The 18068-nt window shown below is 38.6% G+C and overlaps 1 protein-coding gene across 4 annotated transcripts in view; it reads left to right on the top strand.

The window, feature by feature from the left end:
* Window positions 1-18068, top strand: part of DMXL1 (Dmx like 1) — a 72572-nt gene that overhangs the window by 15752 nt on the left and 38752 nt on the right. For all 4 annotated transcript variants that reach the window (XM_081930344.1, XM_081930345.1, XM_081930343.1 and 1 more), the window contains exons 7-18: window positions 3600-3775; window positions 5362-5551; window positions 5721-5886; window positions 6647-6859; window positions 7906-8150; window positions 8240-8906; window positions 9042-9163; window positions 9714-9803; window positions 11422-11524; window positions 13748-13864; window positions 15164-15385; window positions 15862-17520. In XM_081930344.1, the coding sequence (XP_081786470.1) occupies window positions 3600-3775; window positions 5362-5551; window positions 5721-5886; window positions 6647-6859; window positions 7906-8150; window positions 8240-8906; window positions 9042-9163; window positions 9714-9803; window positions 11422-11524; window positions 13748-13864; window positions 15164-15385; window positions 15862-17520 (3970 nt within the window). The remainder of the gene's footprint in view (window positions 1-3599; window positions 3776-5361; window positions 5552-5720; window positions 5887-6646; window positions 6860-7905; window positions 8151-8239; window positions 8907-9041; window positions 9164-9713; window positions 9804-11421; window positions 11525-13747; window positions 13865-15163; window positions 15386-15861; window positions 17521-18068) is intronic.

The following is an 18068-nucleotide window of genomic DNA, read 5'->3' as shown; positions in this document are numbered from 1 at the left end:
ATACAGGGAGATTAAAGGTACAGGCTCAGCAACAAGCATAGTATCATAACAGCCTCAGAGCTTGGACTAGGCAACAGGAATGACAGGACTAGCTGGGCTAGAAGCAGTAGTCCTGAGTCAAAGTTCAGGGCAAGAAGCTCATTTCTCCCAATGGGTTAACATGACCACCACCAAGCTTTTAAAGGCAGGGCAAAGCAAGCTTAGCTGTGATACTCCTATGCCTTGTAGAATGTTCAGCATGCAGACACAGTCATAAGTGGTTAACAAGCCAAAGATTGGAAAGTTGTAGTCCACATAGCTAATCGGCTATGTAAGTCTGTGGTTTTGCGAAAGCCCCTATCCTTCCAAACTCTGCTCATCCATGGAGCAACTGTGATGCTGTGACAGTGTCATAAATTGCTTGAAAGAAGAGGAAATTACAGATTTCACAAACCATAATTTAGTTTCCTCCAAGAATATTAAGAATAAGTCATACAATATAATTTCCGATTTTATGTTGTGGGCCGCCCTGCGATCTTCAGATGAAGAGTGCTATGCAAATTTAAAAATAAAATCAATTGCTCATTATAATAAGTCACCCTTATAAACTAAATTTTGGACAAAAGATCAGCTAGCTTAAAATCCAGTGTGATTTTTCCCCCCCTCTTAACGTATTGGATTTCACAGTTCTTGTGCTCTTCGGATGAATAATCATCAGCACAGAAGCATAATATTGCAATAACATGGTGATCTGTTTGAAGCAACTAATACTTCCCCTAAGGCCTAAGATGCAATCATGTGATGCTTGTTTTTCAGACAGAATGACTTTCTGTGGAATTGACATATTTGGCTATAGTGCCAAAATTAAGGGAAATGGATAGCTGCTATTTATTATCGGATGCCCATTTAAGAAAATACTTTAACACTGGCTGCAGTTGCTCTAATACGGGGGTACCCAAACTTTTTTCAAAGAGGGCCAGATTTGATGAAGTGAACATGCGTTGAGCTTGTGTATTATCCTCGCTGTTGATTTTCTTGGTAAGCATTTGACTCTATCCATTAGGGAAGGCTTCAGAAAGGGGACAAAGTAGCATTCTAGCAGGTATTTTAAATGTACAACACCCAAACCCTAATAAGGACTTGTTTCCTTTGAAAGAGGCTGGATTCAACTCTTACATAGAGCTTTTCTTAGGACTGAAATTGTTGAGCTTTTTTAAGGATTTTACCCCAGTACATATACAGGATTAGCCCCCGCAAAATGGACTTTGGACATGCCTGCTCTAATAGATATATTACCATAGCTATTTTGTATGCCTTCATCCCTGAAAATATGCCTGTTTCTGTTCATTTTCTTTTAAAAACACATTTATTTGAATTATTTGCAATACAAATATACAATAGTAAGTTGGTAAAAGGATAGTATAATACAACAGAAATATGGATTAATCATATATAGTTAGTTGCCAGTTAGAATCAGTGTTCATAAATCATAACTCATGTTGCTTATTCCAGTCTAAAATATGTGTAAATTTATGTAATTCATTGTATTATTATTTTAATCCCCCCAATAATGTATGCATAGAATCCAGCATTGCTCAAACAGACTTCTGCTCATGCAGACTTCATCTTCCTCTCCAGTCCCCTGTGCAACCCCAAAAATCAGAGGCTCCCAACCCCTTTGGAGCAAATTTTGAGGACACAAAGAGACCTACAGTGGGGGAGGAGGAGAAAGTGAAATTCTCATTGCGTGAGCTGAAGTTTGTACGGTCTGTGCATGGAACATGTTAGATACAGGCATACGAATTTATTGTTCCTTGAACTCTTACTATTCTAATAAAAGATAAACAGACATAAATGTCATAAAAGGTTTATTGACTATTGTCTCTATGCCAAAAATACAGCGTTCAGATGGGTCTTTTATCCATTCTGTATTCTTAATGGAGGTTAAACCTTCAGCAATAATATACTGCCCTTTCTTTTCTTTTCTTATCTGAGCTCAGTGTAGAGGCATCCAGATATATTTAATCTCTTTCTTAAATAATGTTTCTACTGGAGGAGAATTATTGAAGCTTTTTGCTTTTTTAATAGCTTAATGATGTTTATGCATTTATTGAGTTAATTCAGTCTCCATACGTTAACAGATGGTAATCTTAAATTATCCATTATTCAGTTATACATTTTTCTCTTATTATTTTGTTCATGTTTCATTTCTCCCTTCCCTTACTTTCTCAAGAATTTCAAACTGTTTCTGCTTGAGAGAGATGAAAGGATTAATAACAGCAGCCTAGCATTAAGTGGTTAGGTTTCATTTGCTTGGGGGAGAGAACTGTTGATTATGTCTAACAAGTGTTGACCTTCTTTGGTATTCTGCAGTGCAATCCATTCTTTTCCAAACAAAAACTTAAGAATAAAAGTAGTCCCTCATATGTCTCTCTCTTAAACAAATGGTCAAAAATTACTGGTTTCTTCTTAATATTTTCAGATGCATACCTGCTAAAACATCAGCCTCTGTACTGTCTGTTTTAAGTGAATACCCTGTCCAAACATTTATCTGAATTGCATCTTTTACTCTGTAATTAGCAAATCTCATGAAAACTTCCATTGATATTTTTCTTTTTTTCAGATCTTAAATTTATTTTAATAGCACCTTCTATGCCAATGCACATTCTTATTTAAATTCCAAATATGCCTTTAACAGCCCTTCAAAACAGCATGATAAATCTTGTCCTTCAGCAGCTTCCCTCTAGAGCTTCATTGATATCTTTATGCTCATGCTTTTCTATTGTTATCTCATGTAGTCATAACTTCTTGGCATCCTTGGACTATAGACTAATTTTTTTTTACAGACTGTTAAGTCTGTAATTTTTACAACTACCTATCTCTTTCTTGAATAATTATTTATCTAATCTTTCTTCATTCACCTTCCATTTTCTCTTTATTATTTTCAGTAACCGTTTTTCTATTATACTGGATTTTTCAGTGATTCTTTCTTCCGGGGCTCTGATTATGGTTCAGATATCTTAACTGCATGGCATACTAAAATACCAACTTTCCCCCTTATTTACACACATACTATTTACACACATAGAAATGAGTTATGAGTTTCAGTTAAAATAAGCCAGCTATGAATCTGTCAGTAGCTGAGAAGTTCATGCAAGGTGAGGCAGATCAGCATTTAGTGCAAATCATTTTATATTTTTGTTTCTGTACTCACAACCAGAGGGTGGATGAGTGTCATGGGAATCAAACATGTACAGAAACCAGGATTTGACAAGGGCAGAGAACTCAGGAGAAAAATGGAGTCTCCTTTGACTCTTCTTGCAGAAAGAGTATGGACTTTTTTTGCTGCTGCTTACATTTTTCAAAAAGAAGTGGCCCTGGTAAGGAATGGAGTTGGCAGAAATTATGAACCATAGATTAAGAAGAATTTTTTAAAGTTGTTTTTATGGGGAAAAGGTGACTTCATCCTCCATTCAACATGATTAAATAATTCTGTCGAAAATAATTCTATTCAATTGCATTGAAAAGCTTATTTAAGAGTGAGCAAAAGTGGAAGAATTAGCTCTGTGTAGCAATTATGGAAAATAGTGTTCTAATATATATCACTTTTTCTTTGCTAGGATGATTGTCTTGTAAAGGTGTGGTATAACACTGACAGCTGGAAATCAGCAGTCACACCTCCAGTTACAGCACCAGAAGCAATCCCACAGGAAGTAGGCTTCTCATTTATTTACCTGGTTCATCCTCGGTCTGTTAATGGGTTCTCCTGGCGAAAGACAAGTAACTACATGCCACGGTGAGCATTTTTTCACTGTTCCATCTTTGAATTGGTAGAAATTGTGAATGCTTTCCAATTTTGCCTTGTGCTCTCAAAATTGTGCCAATTAGCCATGGTTGAGTAATTATTCCGATAAATCTAAGTAAGTCTTCACCGGTAGTGATCCCAAAACAGTTAAGATAATATTATGGAGCTATATAATCAGTAGTAGACCCTGAGGTTGGGCTGTGTTGCACACCTGACCTCCCTGCAGCTGAGTTGCTGCTGCTGTTCAGGACTGAAATTGGGAGGGTTAAGGTCAGTGCAGTGCAAACTGGTGGAGCCAATACGATGCTCTTGGCCGTGTGTTTGCACAGCACTGACCTTACCACCATCTCATTGCTCCCCTTCTCCATCTCAGTATTTAGCAGCAATGGGAGCATAGAAATGTCAGGTGAGTGGCGCACCCTCCACATGCCATCCACTGCAACTGCACGTAATAGGCTTCCGTAAAATGCCACAAGCAGCATGTAAAATATCTGCCACAGTGCAAAGCCTTGCGAACCATCCCGCACTCGTAACACACTGAAGGTCTGCTATACGACACTTTGGCAACATTGACATATATATATATATGTACTTAGCAAACTGCTGCCTTTTTTATATATATTTCAAGGCTTTTATATGTTATTTTCTCTTTTAAGGTTTTATTTCCATAATGCCTAATAAAGGTTTGATAAAGTAACATTGACATCGGTTCCGTACATGTGTTCTGACATTAAATGAAAAATACCTTAATCTACCTGGCTGGTGGGCATAAAAGTTCCTATAATACAGTTAGTAAGTGATTTCAGCAGCGTGCTGTCTGGCCACATTTTCGTTCTCCATCACTACCTCAGCACTGAGTAATTGCTTAGTTTTATAGATCTGTGAGTGAAACATAGTCATGGAATGAGAGTCACTTAATAACGATCACACTAATTGTAGGAAATACTTATACAGTGGTATCTCGGTTTTCAAACATCTCGGAAGTCGAACGTTTCGGTTTTTGAACGCCGAAAACCCAGAAGTGAATGCTTTGGTTTTTGAACAAGCCTCGGAAGTTGAATGTGCTACGTGGCTTCTGCTGAGTGCAAGATCTGGAGACCTAGCTGTCAGTTATTGAGTCTTGGTTTTCGAATGTTTCGGAACTCGAACGGTCTTCCAGAACGGATTATGTTTGAAAACTGAGGTACCACTGTACATATAACGTTAGGAGTCTGTGTCCTCACTAGTGTTGCACTATAGGGAAACAAAGCAGGAACCTAATATTTTACTGTATTTTTGGTTTCTATGGAAGCCGCCCAGAGTGGCTGGCCCAGCCAGATGGGCGGGCTATAAATAATAAATTATTATTATTATTATTATTATTATTATTATTATTATTTATTATATATCCAAGCCCACTGTGGCTCAAGTTGCCCTAACTTGCATCATACTTCTGCTTTAGAAGGGTGGTAAGAAAATAGGAACATTTCTTACATTTTTTTAAAAAAGTTCTTTCCAAGTATTCATGTGTAGTATTGACTTCAAAGCATTCAGAAACCCCTGCAGAATTTTAAAAAAAAACTTTTTTCCTGTCCTAGTGGTGCCGTATGTAATGTGCTATTGACATGCTGCAAAGATAATATATGCCGTCTCTGGGCAGAGACTTTATTGCCAAATGACAGCCTGTTATATGGAGGTGGATATAACCATTTGCCTGAACCTGTGAAGTCAACTAATAACTTTAAGAGGAATGCTTCTAGTAAAGAGAGCATGAAAAATGCTTTAGAGGTAAGTAGATAATTACCTGACTTTGAATAAGCCTCCCAGATCATTATAGTTTTGTATTTAAAGTAACAACCATACTAACTTGCTGACTGTTGAGAAATAGCTATCTGAGCTATATTGCTGCTGCTGGATTTCTTTTCTGCTTTTGTACAACATGTCATTTTCTCAACAGTTAAATCTAAAGCCCTTTCGACGAGGAAGAAGGAGGTCAATAGCACTTGCACATACTGGATACTTGCCGCATCAGCAAGACGCTCACGAAGTTCATCGAAACACTCCGCTGCAATCAAATGCACTTTGCCACTTCCACATTGCTGCCAGCATCAACCCAGCTACAGGTGATTATGAATGCCAAGTTTTGCTTTATAAGTGGGTACAGTTCATTTTTAAATTCTCATGCAAAAGTAATATAGACATACTGTCTGACTGTGAGTAATGTTGATATAAAGCTTAGCATGGCTTCAGTTCAAGGCTTTGACTGCTGCTGAAGACGATTAACAGAAGATAATTTATGTTAACTGGAACAGGGCCCTGAGATCTTTGCATGAAAGGTGGTATATAAATTTTATAACAATAACAAAAACCTCAAATGAAACTATGCCATATAATCTGTTTAGTTTCTTTGGAAGTGATTCACACATGCCATGGTTGGGTTATGTTGGCACTTTGCAGCCAAAGACAAGAAAACCAGACTGGTCTTTGTCCATTGGACATGCCCTCCTTCCTTGTGTCAGATAACATTTAGTTTCTGCTGCTGAAATAAAAGAAAATCAGAAATCCCAATGGGCATGCCCAAAATCTTCAGGTGTACTTTAAAAAGCTCTTTGAATTTTGGACATGAATCCTTGAAATGTTAATGACCTACTTTCAAGCAGTCATATTTGTATTCTCTTTTTTGTGGGCAGAGGGGAGTGGGGTCTATGTATATCTCTGGGTGTGCTTTATTAAAGAAATGTAGGATTAACTGTCCTTTGATTTTTGCATATGTGTGTTAATGTCCATCTTCTAATGCAGTTAAGTTTTACTTACTAAAAAGGAAGTAATTTAAAAGTTATGGTACATCTTGAAGAGAAAGTAAATTTAGTCTTTTACTTGTAGACATTCCTTTGCTCCCTTCCATCATGTCTCTGAGTCTTAATGAAAATGAAGAAAAGAGTGGGCCTTTTGTTGTACACTGGCTGAATAACAAAGAATTGCATTTTACCCTATCAATGGAAGTCTTTCTACAGCAACTAAAAAAGAGTTTTGAGCATATTTCTTCAGAGGTCAGCACTGAAGAGTCTAATCAGACAGAGATAAAATCTGATGAAGGTAAAGTGCCTACTGTTGGTTTGTTTGACTCTTTTTGGAAACAATGTAATGCCTATAATACACTAATTTATTATTTAGTTTGTATGTCTTAACAGGCACCTTTAAAATGTGCTCCAGAGCATTGGAATCTTCTCCAGAAGATTTTGAGAGTGCACAGAGGGTTGCGGGGGGAGGAGAGGAAGGAGGAGTCCTATTGTATGTGTGAAAGCCCACTTGCAAAATTTTGGATTCTTTCCCTAAGTGCACGAGAGAGTTCATTGTCTGTGTAACTCTTAATCTTGAAGCCATGACCTCTATATTTTGAATATTTCATTTAAAGCATTTTAAATCAGACTTTAATTACCCACAGAACAAGGAATATCCCTCACGTGAACATTGCTTTCTTAGATAAACCAAATATGAAATATTTTTTAAAAGAGTCATAGTAAATTATTGGCAGCCATAGAAAATTTTTGATGGAGAGATATTGAACATGGATATTTGGCAAAGTAGTCTCATTCACATGTCACTTGAAAAAAGTTAAATTTAAAGATGGTTTAAAGGTGACTGTCCAGCATGCAGGTGAACAAGGAAAAAATAACAGCAAATGTACTCTCCCTTCTCCCACTTCTGCCACGCTACCATTACATCTGAACCTGGACTTGTGGCTTGTCTTTGCCAGACAAAGTCTTTAGGTGTAAGTCAAGAACAAGGCTTGGTTACAGCTTGTGGGTTGATTGGAGAGAGTCAGCTCTGAGTCTTGGTTTGAGCGTAACTTTGATTTAACTCCCAGTATCACGGCAGGAGCGAAGGGTGGCATGAAGAGGCAACTATTTCCTCCCTGTTCACTTACACACTGCCCTTCACCTTTAAACCACAGTCAAACTTAGCTGTGGTGTAAAGTAACATGTGTGCTAGGTCAATGTATGCGTATAGGAGATGTCTGTTTCAACCTGCTAGAACCTTTTGAGTTCTAGAAAATGCTGTAAAACGTCACATTGCCTGTAACTATAAGGATGGTTTCAGTGTGCAGATCTCTTGACAGTGACACTTTTTTCTCTCACCAGAAACCGATGGCAATAGAGAAGATCAAAAAGGAAATCAAGAACTTGCTGGTGAAAAACCAGCTCCAAATTCAAGCTATATCCCCTTGTCATCTTCTATTGTTGATCATGAGATTGAAGTACAGCTGTCTGAATGGAATAAAAATGCAGACATGTTGTTTAGTATTCATCCTATGGATGGGTCACTGTTAGTATGGCATGTAGATTGGCTAGATGAGTACCAGCCAGGCATGTTTCGCCAAGTACAGGTACTGTGGCTCTTCTGAATAAAATTTTTAGATAGTTTTGAGGTGTTCCACTTGATTCCAATGCTTCTCCGTACCATTTCTGTTTTTAGGTGTCGTTTGTTTCGAGGATTCCTGTGGCCTTCCCTACTGGTGATGCAAATTCGCTCTGCAAAAGTGTAGTGATGTACGCTTGTACAAAGAATGTGGATCTTGCTCTTCAACAAGGCAAACAGAAACCATCTAGCCTTGGGCGTTCCTGCTCAATGTTAATCTCTTCGGGCCATAGTAAATCAACCAACAGCTTAAAATTAAGTATCTTCACCCCAAATGTTATGATGATTTCCAAACATGCAGATGGATCTCTAAACCAATGGCTGGTCAGCTTTGCAGAGGAATCTGCCTTTTCAGTTGTACTCAGTATTTCCCACAAATCAAGGTATTGTGGTCATCGCTTCCATCTTAATGACTTGGCTTGTCATTCAGTACTTCCATTGCTGCTTACAACCTCTCATCATAATGCAATAAGGACACCGGCTGTTGACAGCATAAAAGAGTCGTGTGACGTCTCACCATCGAGACTTCATGATGAAGGCACAGCAAGCACATCACAGGATCTCACTGCTGTTTACAGTGAACTTATCCTTTGGAGAGTTGATCCAGTTGGGCCATTATCTTTTTCTGGTGGAGTTTCTGAGCTTGCAAGAATTAATTCTCTTCATGTCTCTGCCTTTTCAAATGTGGCATGGCTGCCTACCCTTATACCCAGTTACTGCCTAGGTAAGTCCCTCCTATGAATTACTAAAATAAGGAACATAGTAACAACTCATAATGATATCTGAATAAAACTGTGTGTATGTACTGGTACTCGTTGATCTTTTTTACCTAAATCAGACTGTTCATAATTGCCTTTAGGTGCATACTGTAATTCACCAAGTGCTTGCTTTGTTGCAAGTGATGGACAATATTTGAGACTGTATCAAGCTATAATAGATGCCAAAAAACTTCTCTGTGAGCTATCAAATCCAGGAATTTCTGTAAGTAAAGGCCAGTAGGCTTGTTAATTACATAATTAACAGAAATCTAACATAATCTAACAGAAAGATCACAAGGGGAGGATTAAACTCCTGCCGCATGCATCAAGTCTAGCTTGCCCTGTAGTTTAATAAAGTATGACGAATCTTTTTCAGGCTTAATTTATCTTGGCTCCTGAAATTATAAGGAGATTTTTATGTTTTTGAGCTTTGCTTAGATCAGGCATGGGGAAATCTGTGTCCCCTTAAATGTTTCTGGAATCCAGTTGTAATCAACCCCACCTGGAATGACCAGTGACCTGGGATGATGGGAGTTGTAATCACAGAGAACCACAGGTTCCCCATCCCTGACCCCAGATTTCTCAGAACAAAACTTGTTTTGCCTTAAGGAATTCACAAAAATAAAATTTCTCACTCTTTTTTAAGTAAAGCAGAAATACCTTTTCATAAAGTCCCAAGTGATTACATTACATTAAGATTCAGACAATGGTTTATGAGATATGACTGGATGTAATCTCAAAAATTGTAACTATTGACCTTTATAACTCTACAGAAATACGTTGGTGAAGTTTTTAACATCATAAGTCAACAATCCACAGCTAGACCAGGATGCATTGTAGAGTTGAATTCCATTACAGAGCTGGTAAGGCGCTTGCATTTTATGGGTGGAAACATCGTTGTTTTATTTTATTCAAAAGAAATAACCTGTTTTCTAGAAATAATATGCCTCTGAAAAAAATGAGCAAAATATTGTGTTTTCTCCTGTGGTTCCCAGAGCAAGGTTACCAGACGTCCCCGTTTCCCAGGGACAGTCCCTGGATTTACAAATCAGTCCCCATACAAAATTCATTGAAGCTGAAAAGTGTCCCCGGATTCATTGAAAAAAATCTGATAGCCTTATTCTAGAGGGCATTCCAAGATCTTCAGGGTTAGCTCATCCCAACAAGGCCAGGCAGGGTCTAATCATTATGATCCCATCCTGGAGAATGAGAATGGCCCTATCTGGCACTGTAAGAACAGGGTCTTGGCTGAGGAATGGGGACAAGCTTTGCAAAGATTGTATTTTTAGTTATGTTGTGAGAAGGACTAACCTTCCTTCCTACCACCAAACTGGACGTAAGCACACTGCTTCCCAGCCTTGGCCCCCTCAGCTCACTTCAGCAGGAAAGTGAAGAAGGGGAACCACAGTATCCTGCCAGGGTTGCGGTGGGTTTCCCAAACATTGGCAGCTGGTCTAGGAAAACTAGGATCTCTTTGCTCTCTCTAACTGGGTATGAGTCTGCTAGCGTAGGTAGAACAGTACTACCCCACCCTTCTCTGCCCAGAGTCAGGGGATGCTACTAACCAGTTGCCACCTCCTATAAAATTGCCTCAGACTTTATTAAAAGAAAGGTGTAAAGTTACAGCAAATCAGCCTGCCACATCCCCCAGCCACTACAGAAAGTAGAATGGACACCACAGCAAGGAGATGGCTTGTCCGTGCCCAAGCAAACATTTCTACATCCTTTAAACACAAAGCAGAACACATCGCTTTGGCCAGGACTTCCCATCACTTCATTTGACCAGATGAGAACATAGGTGGCAAATACCCAAATCTTATAGACAGTTTTTCCTAACCTTAAGTTCAGTTCATCTCATCTCATCTCTGCTTCAATTGGCATTGTCGTGCCAAATAACATGCAAACCAATGAGTTCCTCACACTACGTGATACTTCCCTCTTTGGGATGAATATGCATTGATCCAGAAAAATGAATTGGTGAATAAGTTAGGTTTTGGGAAGTTTTCTCTAATGAATGAAGGAATGAATGAATGAACTTTATTACAGTCACAGATCAGCATAAGAGAAACATATAAATAAAATAGTTAGCATTTAAACAGATATTTGTTAAAGCAAATAAGAACAAAGAAACAGGCATAGGATAAGACATGTGAATAGAATACAAGATTAAACATGCATAATGGATGGATAAAAACTGATAATTAAAACAGATAAGAACTAAAAGACACGCAGTTAAAACAACCATAAGAGGTAAAACTTCAACAGAAGCTGCAGATTCCTCTGCTCTAGCTCCGCTTCACAGGTTCTCTAGGGACTCCTCTTTCCTGATTTTTCTATTAACCTCTCGGGGGTTAATCCACCCTTTACCTCCTGAAAATGTGTTCAACAAAGTATTGCATATTTTCAACGTATTCTATTTGAGACTAATTAATTTTAATTTGGGCAGAATGTTGCATTTTAATATGCTTTTTTATTATTTAGCATGGTGGGAAAATGCAGCTACTTCACGTTTTTCAAGAAGATTTCATTTTGAATAATCATGAAAATAGACTGTCCGAGAAAAACACCATGTTACCTGACTCTGGTAAAGCATATCTGTCTTTAGTAACTTCTCAATACAATGGCATTACGAGTGTGTAACCATTTGTGAAAATATGAAATCTAAAGCAGTGATTGTATTCTAGATTATAGTAAGAAAATGGGATTCCTGTCCCATAAGCAACAGGCTTATCCTAGCATACTGTTAATATTTTAGATCAGTGGTTCCCAAACTTGCCTCCCACGGGCTACTTGAAGATTGCTGAAGGTCTTGGTGGACCACTTAAAAAATTTTCTACCTGCTTTAGCTGTTGTAACGTGGTGTGCTGTTGCGGTATGGTTTTAATTGTCTTTTTATTTTAAAATTTAAACATCTTATAGATTCTGTGGAATGATAAGTGTTCTGAAATGACTATACTAGTTTCTGGTTTTTTGACAGTTTACCTTGTATACTATTAGTTATAATTGTGTCTCCTAAAATTCATTTTTAGTCTTTGAAAACAAAATAGTTTCACAAATGTTCATGTCCACAAGGCATATTTGCCAAAGATTTCCCACGCTGGCCAACGCAGAAGGCAAAATGTTACTAAGAGCCAAACTAGATGTCTTAATTGCCTCTAAAGCAGGGTTTCTCAAACTGGTCAATGAGCTTCATTCAGGTGGTCTGTGTCTGGATTTGTGGTTGAAGATGGGAGACACCACATCCATCCCATTTTTCATACTGATTGTTAATTGTATTTTATTGCTTCTTTTATTTCTTTTATTGTATTACAATTGAATTTTATTCTCCTCTCACTCCGCTGTGTATGTAAACCAGTTATTGTACAGGCTTCAGTCTAGAAAAGAGTAATCTGAAATTCTGAATATGTAGTCCTTTTGTTCAGAAGCTGCTATTCTACAGTGCCAAATTGCCATGGCATGCATAATCATTTGTATATGTTTAAAGGGACTTGTTGGATTGAGTTTGAACAGCATTCCAGTCCCATGTTTAAAGTCAGCCCTTAGTTCCAAGAACTCATGCATCATTAGAAAATTACATTTTTAAATTTTTATTTCAGTGTGGCAAAAGTAAAGGAATTTTCAACAGAGCCACATTGAAGGAAGAGACTTAAATCCCTAGCTACTATTACAGTGAAAATCATCCCTCCCACATATGGGAAAAGTCCCTTCTTCACTTCTGGGAGCTTTTCCCCCTCAAAGTCAATGTGGGGTGGTTGTGTGATTATAAATGGCATTTCTGTGCGCTCTGGTTTCCGTCACGGTGTCCCATTGCGCCAGAAGCGGTTTAGTCATGATGGCCACATGACCCGGAAAGCTGTCTGTGGACAAATGCCAGCTCCTTCAGCCTGAAAGCAAAATGAGCACTGCAACCCCATAGTCGCCTTTGACTGGACTTAACCATCCAGGGGTCCTTTACCTTTACCTTTACCCAGGCTTCCTCAAGCTTGGCCCTCCAGATATTTTGAGACTACAATTCCCATCATCCCTGACCACTGGTCCTGCTAGCTAGGGATCATGGGAGTTGTAGGCCAAGAACATCTGAAGGGTCGAGTTTAAAGAAGCCTGCCTTTACCTAATCAGAATAGTGTTTTGGGAAGTAAAAGCGGAATCTTCCCTTCTTGTGTGCTGAGAACCTGATGAAAATCTCTCACGCTCTTGTTATTTTTATTTTTAATGTTTTTCCTAACGACACCTTTACTGTCACATCTTGTTTGGCTCTTAGCAACACGGAAATCAGTATGACTTACTCTGAACTAAATGTGCATAGAATTGTGACCTAAGGCTCAATTTTTATTCTCTCTCATGAAATAATAAATCCCTTTGAAATGTATGGAACCAGGTGTGCCAGAGTGTCTGACTTGTTAAATATTGTGTGTGTGTGTTTGGTGTATGAATGGCCACTGCTAATAAAATTAAATAGCAGGATTAACACCATATTGTTCTCCCATTACTCTGCACCCCGGTTTCTTTCTGACTTTATTGTTCTCAGCACCCTCCAAATGTTTATATGTACTTACAACCCAGGATAACATTTCATGCATCTGATAAGCGGACTGGATTCCATGAAAGCTTGTGCCATACTAAATCTGTGTCAGAAACAGGATTCCTTAACAAGTAAAAAACTCTAGTTTTTGATACAAAGGATGGTCCTTCAAGTATATAAATTGAATGCATACATAAAACAGAGGGATGAACGTTATCCAGTCAGTAGTCAACAACTACTCAAATTATCATCTACTAATAACTAAATCTGTCTACATTTTTGCAGGATATCAGAAAAATGGGTTTTCTGAAAAGTTCTATTTAATAGTAATTGAACATACTCAGAACTGTTCAATGTTACATATGTGGAAATTACATTTGAAGTCCATACCAGTCTCAGTAGGTAGGTTCTTTATATTTGTAATGTAAATTGTAAAGTTATAAAGCACATTTATTGTTAGAATGCTTGCTTATTTTGATTATTATTGCAGTGCTGTAGTTCAATAATATTTTTGGTTCTTCTTCAAATGTGTGTGTGTGTATGCATGGGATTTAGTTTTTCTTTTCTTTTTGTCCTTGCCTCAAAATCTTCTCAAATAAACTATCCTTTATTATAAAGTTTCTACATTGCTACTTCCCTGCTGCTTCATCACTAAGAAAATACTTGGTCATAGTATGACTTGATGCTAGTTTTGAGGAAACAAACAGTGAGCCTGGGTTCAAACAACAAAACAAAGTAGATTTTAGCTTGTCAGTGATGCAGCAGCAGCGTGGAAAGAGGAAGGGAGGCACACCAAGAGAATTCTTGGAAGATGCAAACCAGGCCAATATTAGTAAAGTAAAACAAGTCATTTTCAGTCTGTTTGTGTCTGCCTAAAAAGCAATGGGTAGAATCCAGCCATGGGTAGTATTCAGTTAAAGTTAAACATATTGCATGTGTTTGATTTTAAGGAGGCAATTAAGCACACCTCCTGTTGAAAGTAACAGTACTCAAAAGGGCTGAATCATATCCAGTGTTTGAGTGCAGCCTAATATTTTAAAAAGAGCCTTAAAAGGTGCTTCGTAGTGCTAATTTGATCAATACAAATATGGCAATTTGCATTGGTGCAAATAATCCAAAATGATTGCGTTGTGCAGAATGGTGCATTGTAGACAGCATAACATTTCCGGTACAAGAATGAATACATTACAGTTCTTAAATCAGTTCAGACTATCATGTGAGGTATGTTAGTCTTGAAACAATTTGCTGTGGGCTACCCATTTTCCCGTATCTGAAAGAAGAACTCTGTCAACAGCTCCATCTGATAATTTGGCTATTATTGCTATGTGTGGCTTTGAAAAGTCAAGTTCACTATCTCTAGGGTCTGCCTATGTAGAGCTTATGGGGATAGAATGTGACTGTTGCCCCTTGCTAACGTATTTCAGTATTAAAATATAGTATACAGACTACTAAACCGTTACATAAATAGTTGTAACAGCTTGCGGATACTTGAAGTCTTAGAGTGCCAAGGGTAGTTCATAATAGTTGCTACATGACCCCGAGCTCACAAACACGTTAAACCCATTGAAAGAAAATAGGTCAACATCAAAGCCAGGATCAGGCTAGAATTTGAATACATGGGGTATAGATTTTATTTTTATTTTATTTCTTTAAAAAACCTGCTTTTATAATACATCTAGCTAAAATGTCCACTTTCTTTAGATGAAAAAATAGACTCCAAGGCATGTGAAGCAGCATCTCAAGAAGAGCTTTACACTTCTCCAGATCAAGAGAAGCTCCAGTCTTCCTTTACTCAGAAATATCAAGCCTGCAAAGAGAACCTTCAAAGTACCAGCCAACTTACTCTTTCTTCAGAAATTGTCTATAGTCAAGAATTGAATTTACCAGAAGGAGTAGAGATCATAAGTATCAAACCATCAGCAGGTTTGTAATTTATGGGGGGGGGGGAATTGTGTGGGGGGTTAACTTTGGATTTACAGTGGTATCTTGGTTCTCACACATAATCTGTTCCAGGAGTCTGTTGAACTCCCGAAACCATTCAAAAACCAAGTTGCAGCTTCTGATTGGCTGCAGGAGCTTTCTGCACTCAGTTAGAAGCTGCGGAAGCCTCATTGGACAGTCGGCTTCCAAAAAACATTTGCAAACCAGAACACTCACTCACTTGTTTGCGGTGTTTGGGAGCCAGTTTGGGAGCCAAGTTGTTCGAGTACCAAGGTACCACTCTGTTTGTACTTCCTAATTTCGGGGGGCGGGGGTGTCAGTTTGGAATTCCGTATTTTTCTTGTTATACTTTATTAAACTTGTTGATCATTTAATGCTGGTCATCTCTAGGAGATTTACAGTATTTTTAAATATATATTTATCTGGTATCCTGAGGGTTTCTTTCTTCCTAATTTCAGGTCACCTGAGTTCTTCTTCCATTTATCCTGTATGTCGTGCACCTTATCTTCTGGCAACTTTATGCTCAGATGGTAAGGTTAGGTTTTGGAGGTGCAGATTAGCAGTGGAATCAGGTGTGACTTCTGTAGCAGAGAGCATTACGAACAGTGGCATGTATATATGGGAAGAATGGCCATTACTAATAGAAGATGGACTTCTTAGCAGTAGTGCTCTTTTTGTGCCAGGCCAAGCTCTGGAAATCAGCTGTGCACATACAAATCGCTTAGCTGTGGCATATAAGCGAACACCAACTGTAAACAGTCGCTCATCTCAAGACTTTTTGGTGATGGTTGGAATTTTTGAATGCGAATCTACTGGAGGCTCTTGTTGGATCTCGGAACAAACACTTCACTTAGATGAGCTAAACCCAACATTGGACTCTTTGGGTGTTGACAGCAGTTCAGTTATAGATGGAAATGAGAATTTAATACCTAGAACAAATCATATGGTTCACTTAGACTGGATGTCTAGAGAAGACGGCTCGCATATCCTAACAGTAGGCATTGGGGCAAAGCTGTATATGTTTGGTCAGCTGTCTGGGAAGATGCAAGAACAAAGTGGTAAGGAGATGCTCGTACTGCCTGTGTGGGAAAATGCTAAAACGTCATGCTCTTCTAGATTTATATTGCTAAGATGTGTGGATTTAGTTTCATCAGTAGAAGGTTCACCACCTTTACCTGTTTCTTTATCTTGGGTTCGTGATGGCATCCTTGTAGTTGGGATGGATTGTGAAATGCATGTTTATTCTCAGTGGCAGCCCCCTTCAAAGCAAGAACCAGTTGCTCTAGACTCCTACAGTGGGAGTACACCATCCATAATAAGCTTAATGAAACAAAGTCAGTCATCTGGTGGTCACCCACCCAAGAGGACATTGACCAGATCCATGACAAGTCTTGCTCAGAAACTGAGTGGGAAACGAACTGTATATGATCTGTCCCTGGAGATGGAAGATTCTGGCCTCTTTGAAGCAGCTCATACATTATGTCCTACTTTACCTCAGTACCATCCTCTGCAGCTTTTGGAACTCATGGATCTAGGGAAAGTGCGTAGAGCAAAAGCCATCCTCTCTCATCTTGTGAAATGCATTGCTGGAGAAGTTATTGCCATTGACGATCCCGAGCATGAAAAGCGGTACCGTTCTCTCTCAATCTGTGCCAGTGGGAGCAGTACGCGGGACCCCATGACATTTAGCAAATGTACTATTACAGACTATACAGAAATAGACTCTGTTCCACCACTACCTTTATATGCATTGCTTGCCGCAGATGAGGACTGCTCATATACATCATGTACAGAGAAGTCTAATAACCAAAGAACCCTTAAGAAGCAAGAGGTGGCAGATGAAAACTATGACGATCTCTTTCAGAATCCCAATCTACATACGGATGATCTCACTATGTTTGAAGTAGATGAAGAAGATAAAAAGCCAAAGGTTATTGATCTTTCTCAATACAGTCCAACTTACTTTGGACCAGAGCATGCTCAAGTTCTTTCGCGGCACTTGCTTCATGCTAGCTTACCCGGTCTCACCAGGATGGAGCAGATGTCTTTGATGGCCTTGGTCGATACAATTGCCATTACCAGCACTGATATAGGAGAAAGCAGAGACAAAAGCAAGGGTGAGTTTTCTTATGATTTGTTTAAATGAGATATTTACCTTCTCAAACCTGTTTCAGAATTTCTATGTACAGTATGCTTGTTTAGATACTCATCTGATGTGCTATATACTTAAAGTCCATAGTTAAACCAAGCTTTAGAAATCGAATGATATCCATTTGTCAGGGGAACAGACACCACTGGCAGAATGGAGTCCTCCTCTCCCTCTGTGCCCCAGAAAACTGCTTGTGGGGAGAAGGTTGAGGACCCGGAGCAGATTTTGGGGCATGTGAACAGAGGCTGCAGGGGACAGAGAAGAAGGGGACATTCTGTTGTGAGAATTGTGATTGTGTGATGTTGGATGTGGCTCTTAGGCTAAAAACCTTTGAATACTTCCCTAGAATACAATGGAATTTGTTTCTGAGTTAACATGTTTAGATTGCACTTTGAAATGCAAAGGCCAATACTTTTATAATCCATTAGCTAGTGTTGCTAATAGTCACAGAACTTATCTGTTTATTATGAAAGGGTTTGGAAGTCTATGAAATCTGAGGGACCAAAGTAGGTGAAA

Source organism: Podarcis melisellensis (assembly GCF_964234715.1).
Source record: "Podarcis melisellensis genome assembly, chromosome: 11".
Classification (NCBI taxonomy): domain Eukaryota; kingdom Metazoa; phylum Chordata; class Lepidosauria; order Squamata; family Lacertidae; genus Podarcis; species Podarcis melisellensis.
Note: the sequence above shows the minus strand (reverse complement) of the source record. Positions and strands in the feature narration are given on the sequence as shown.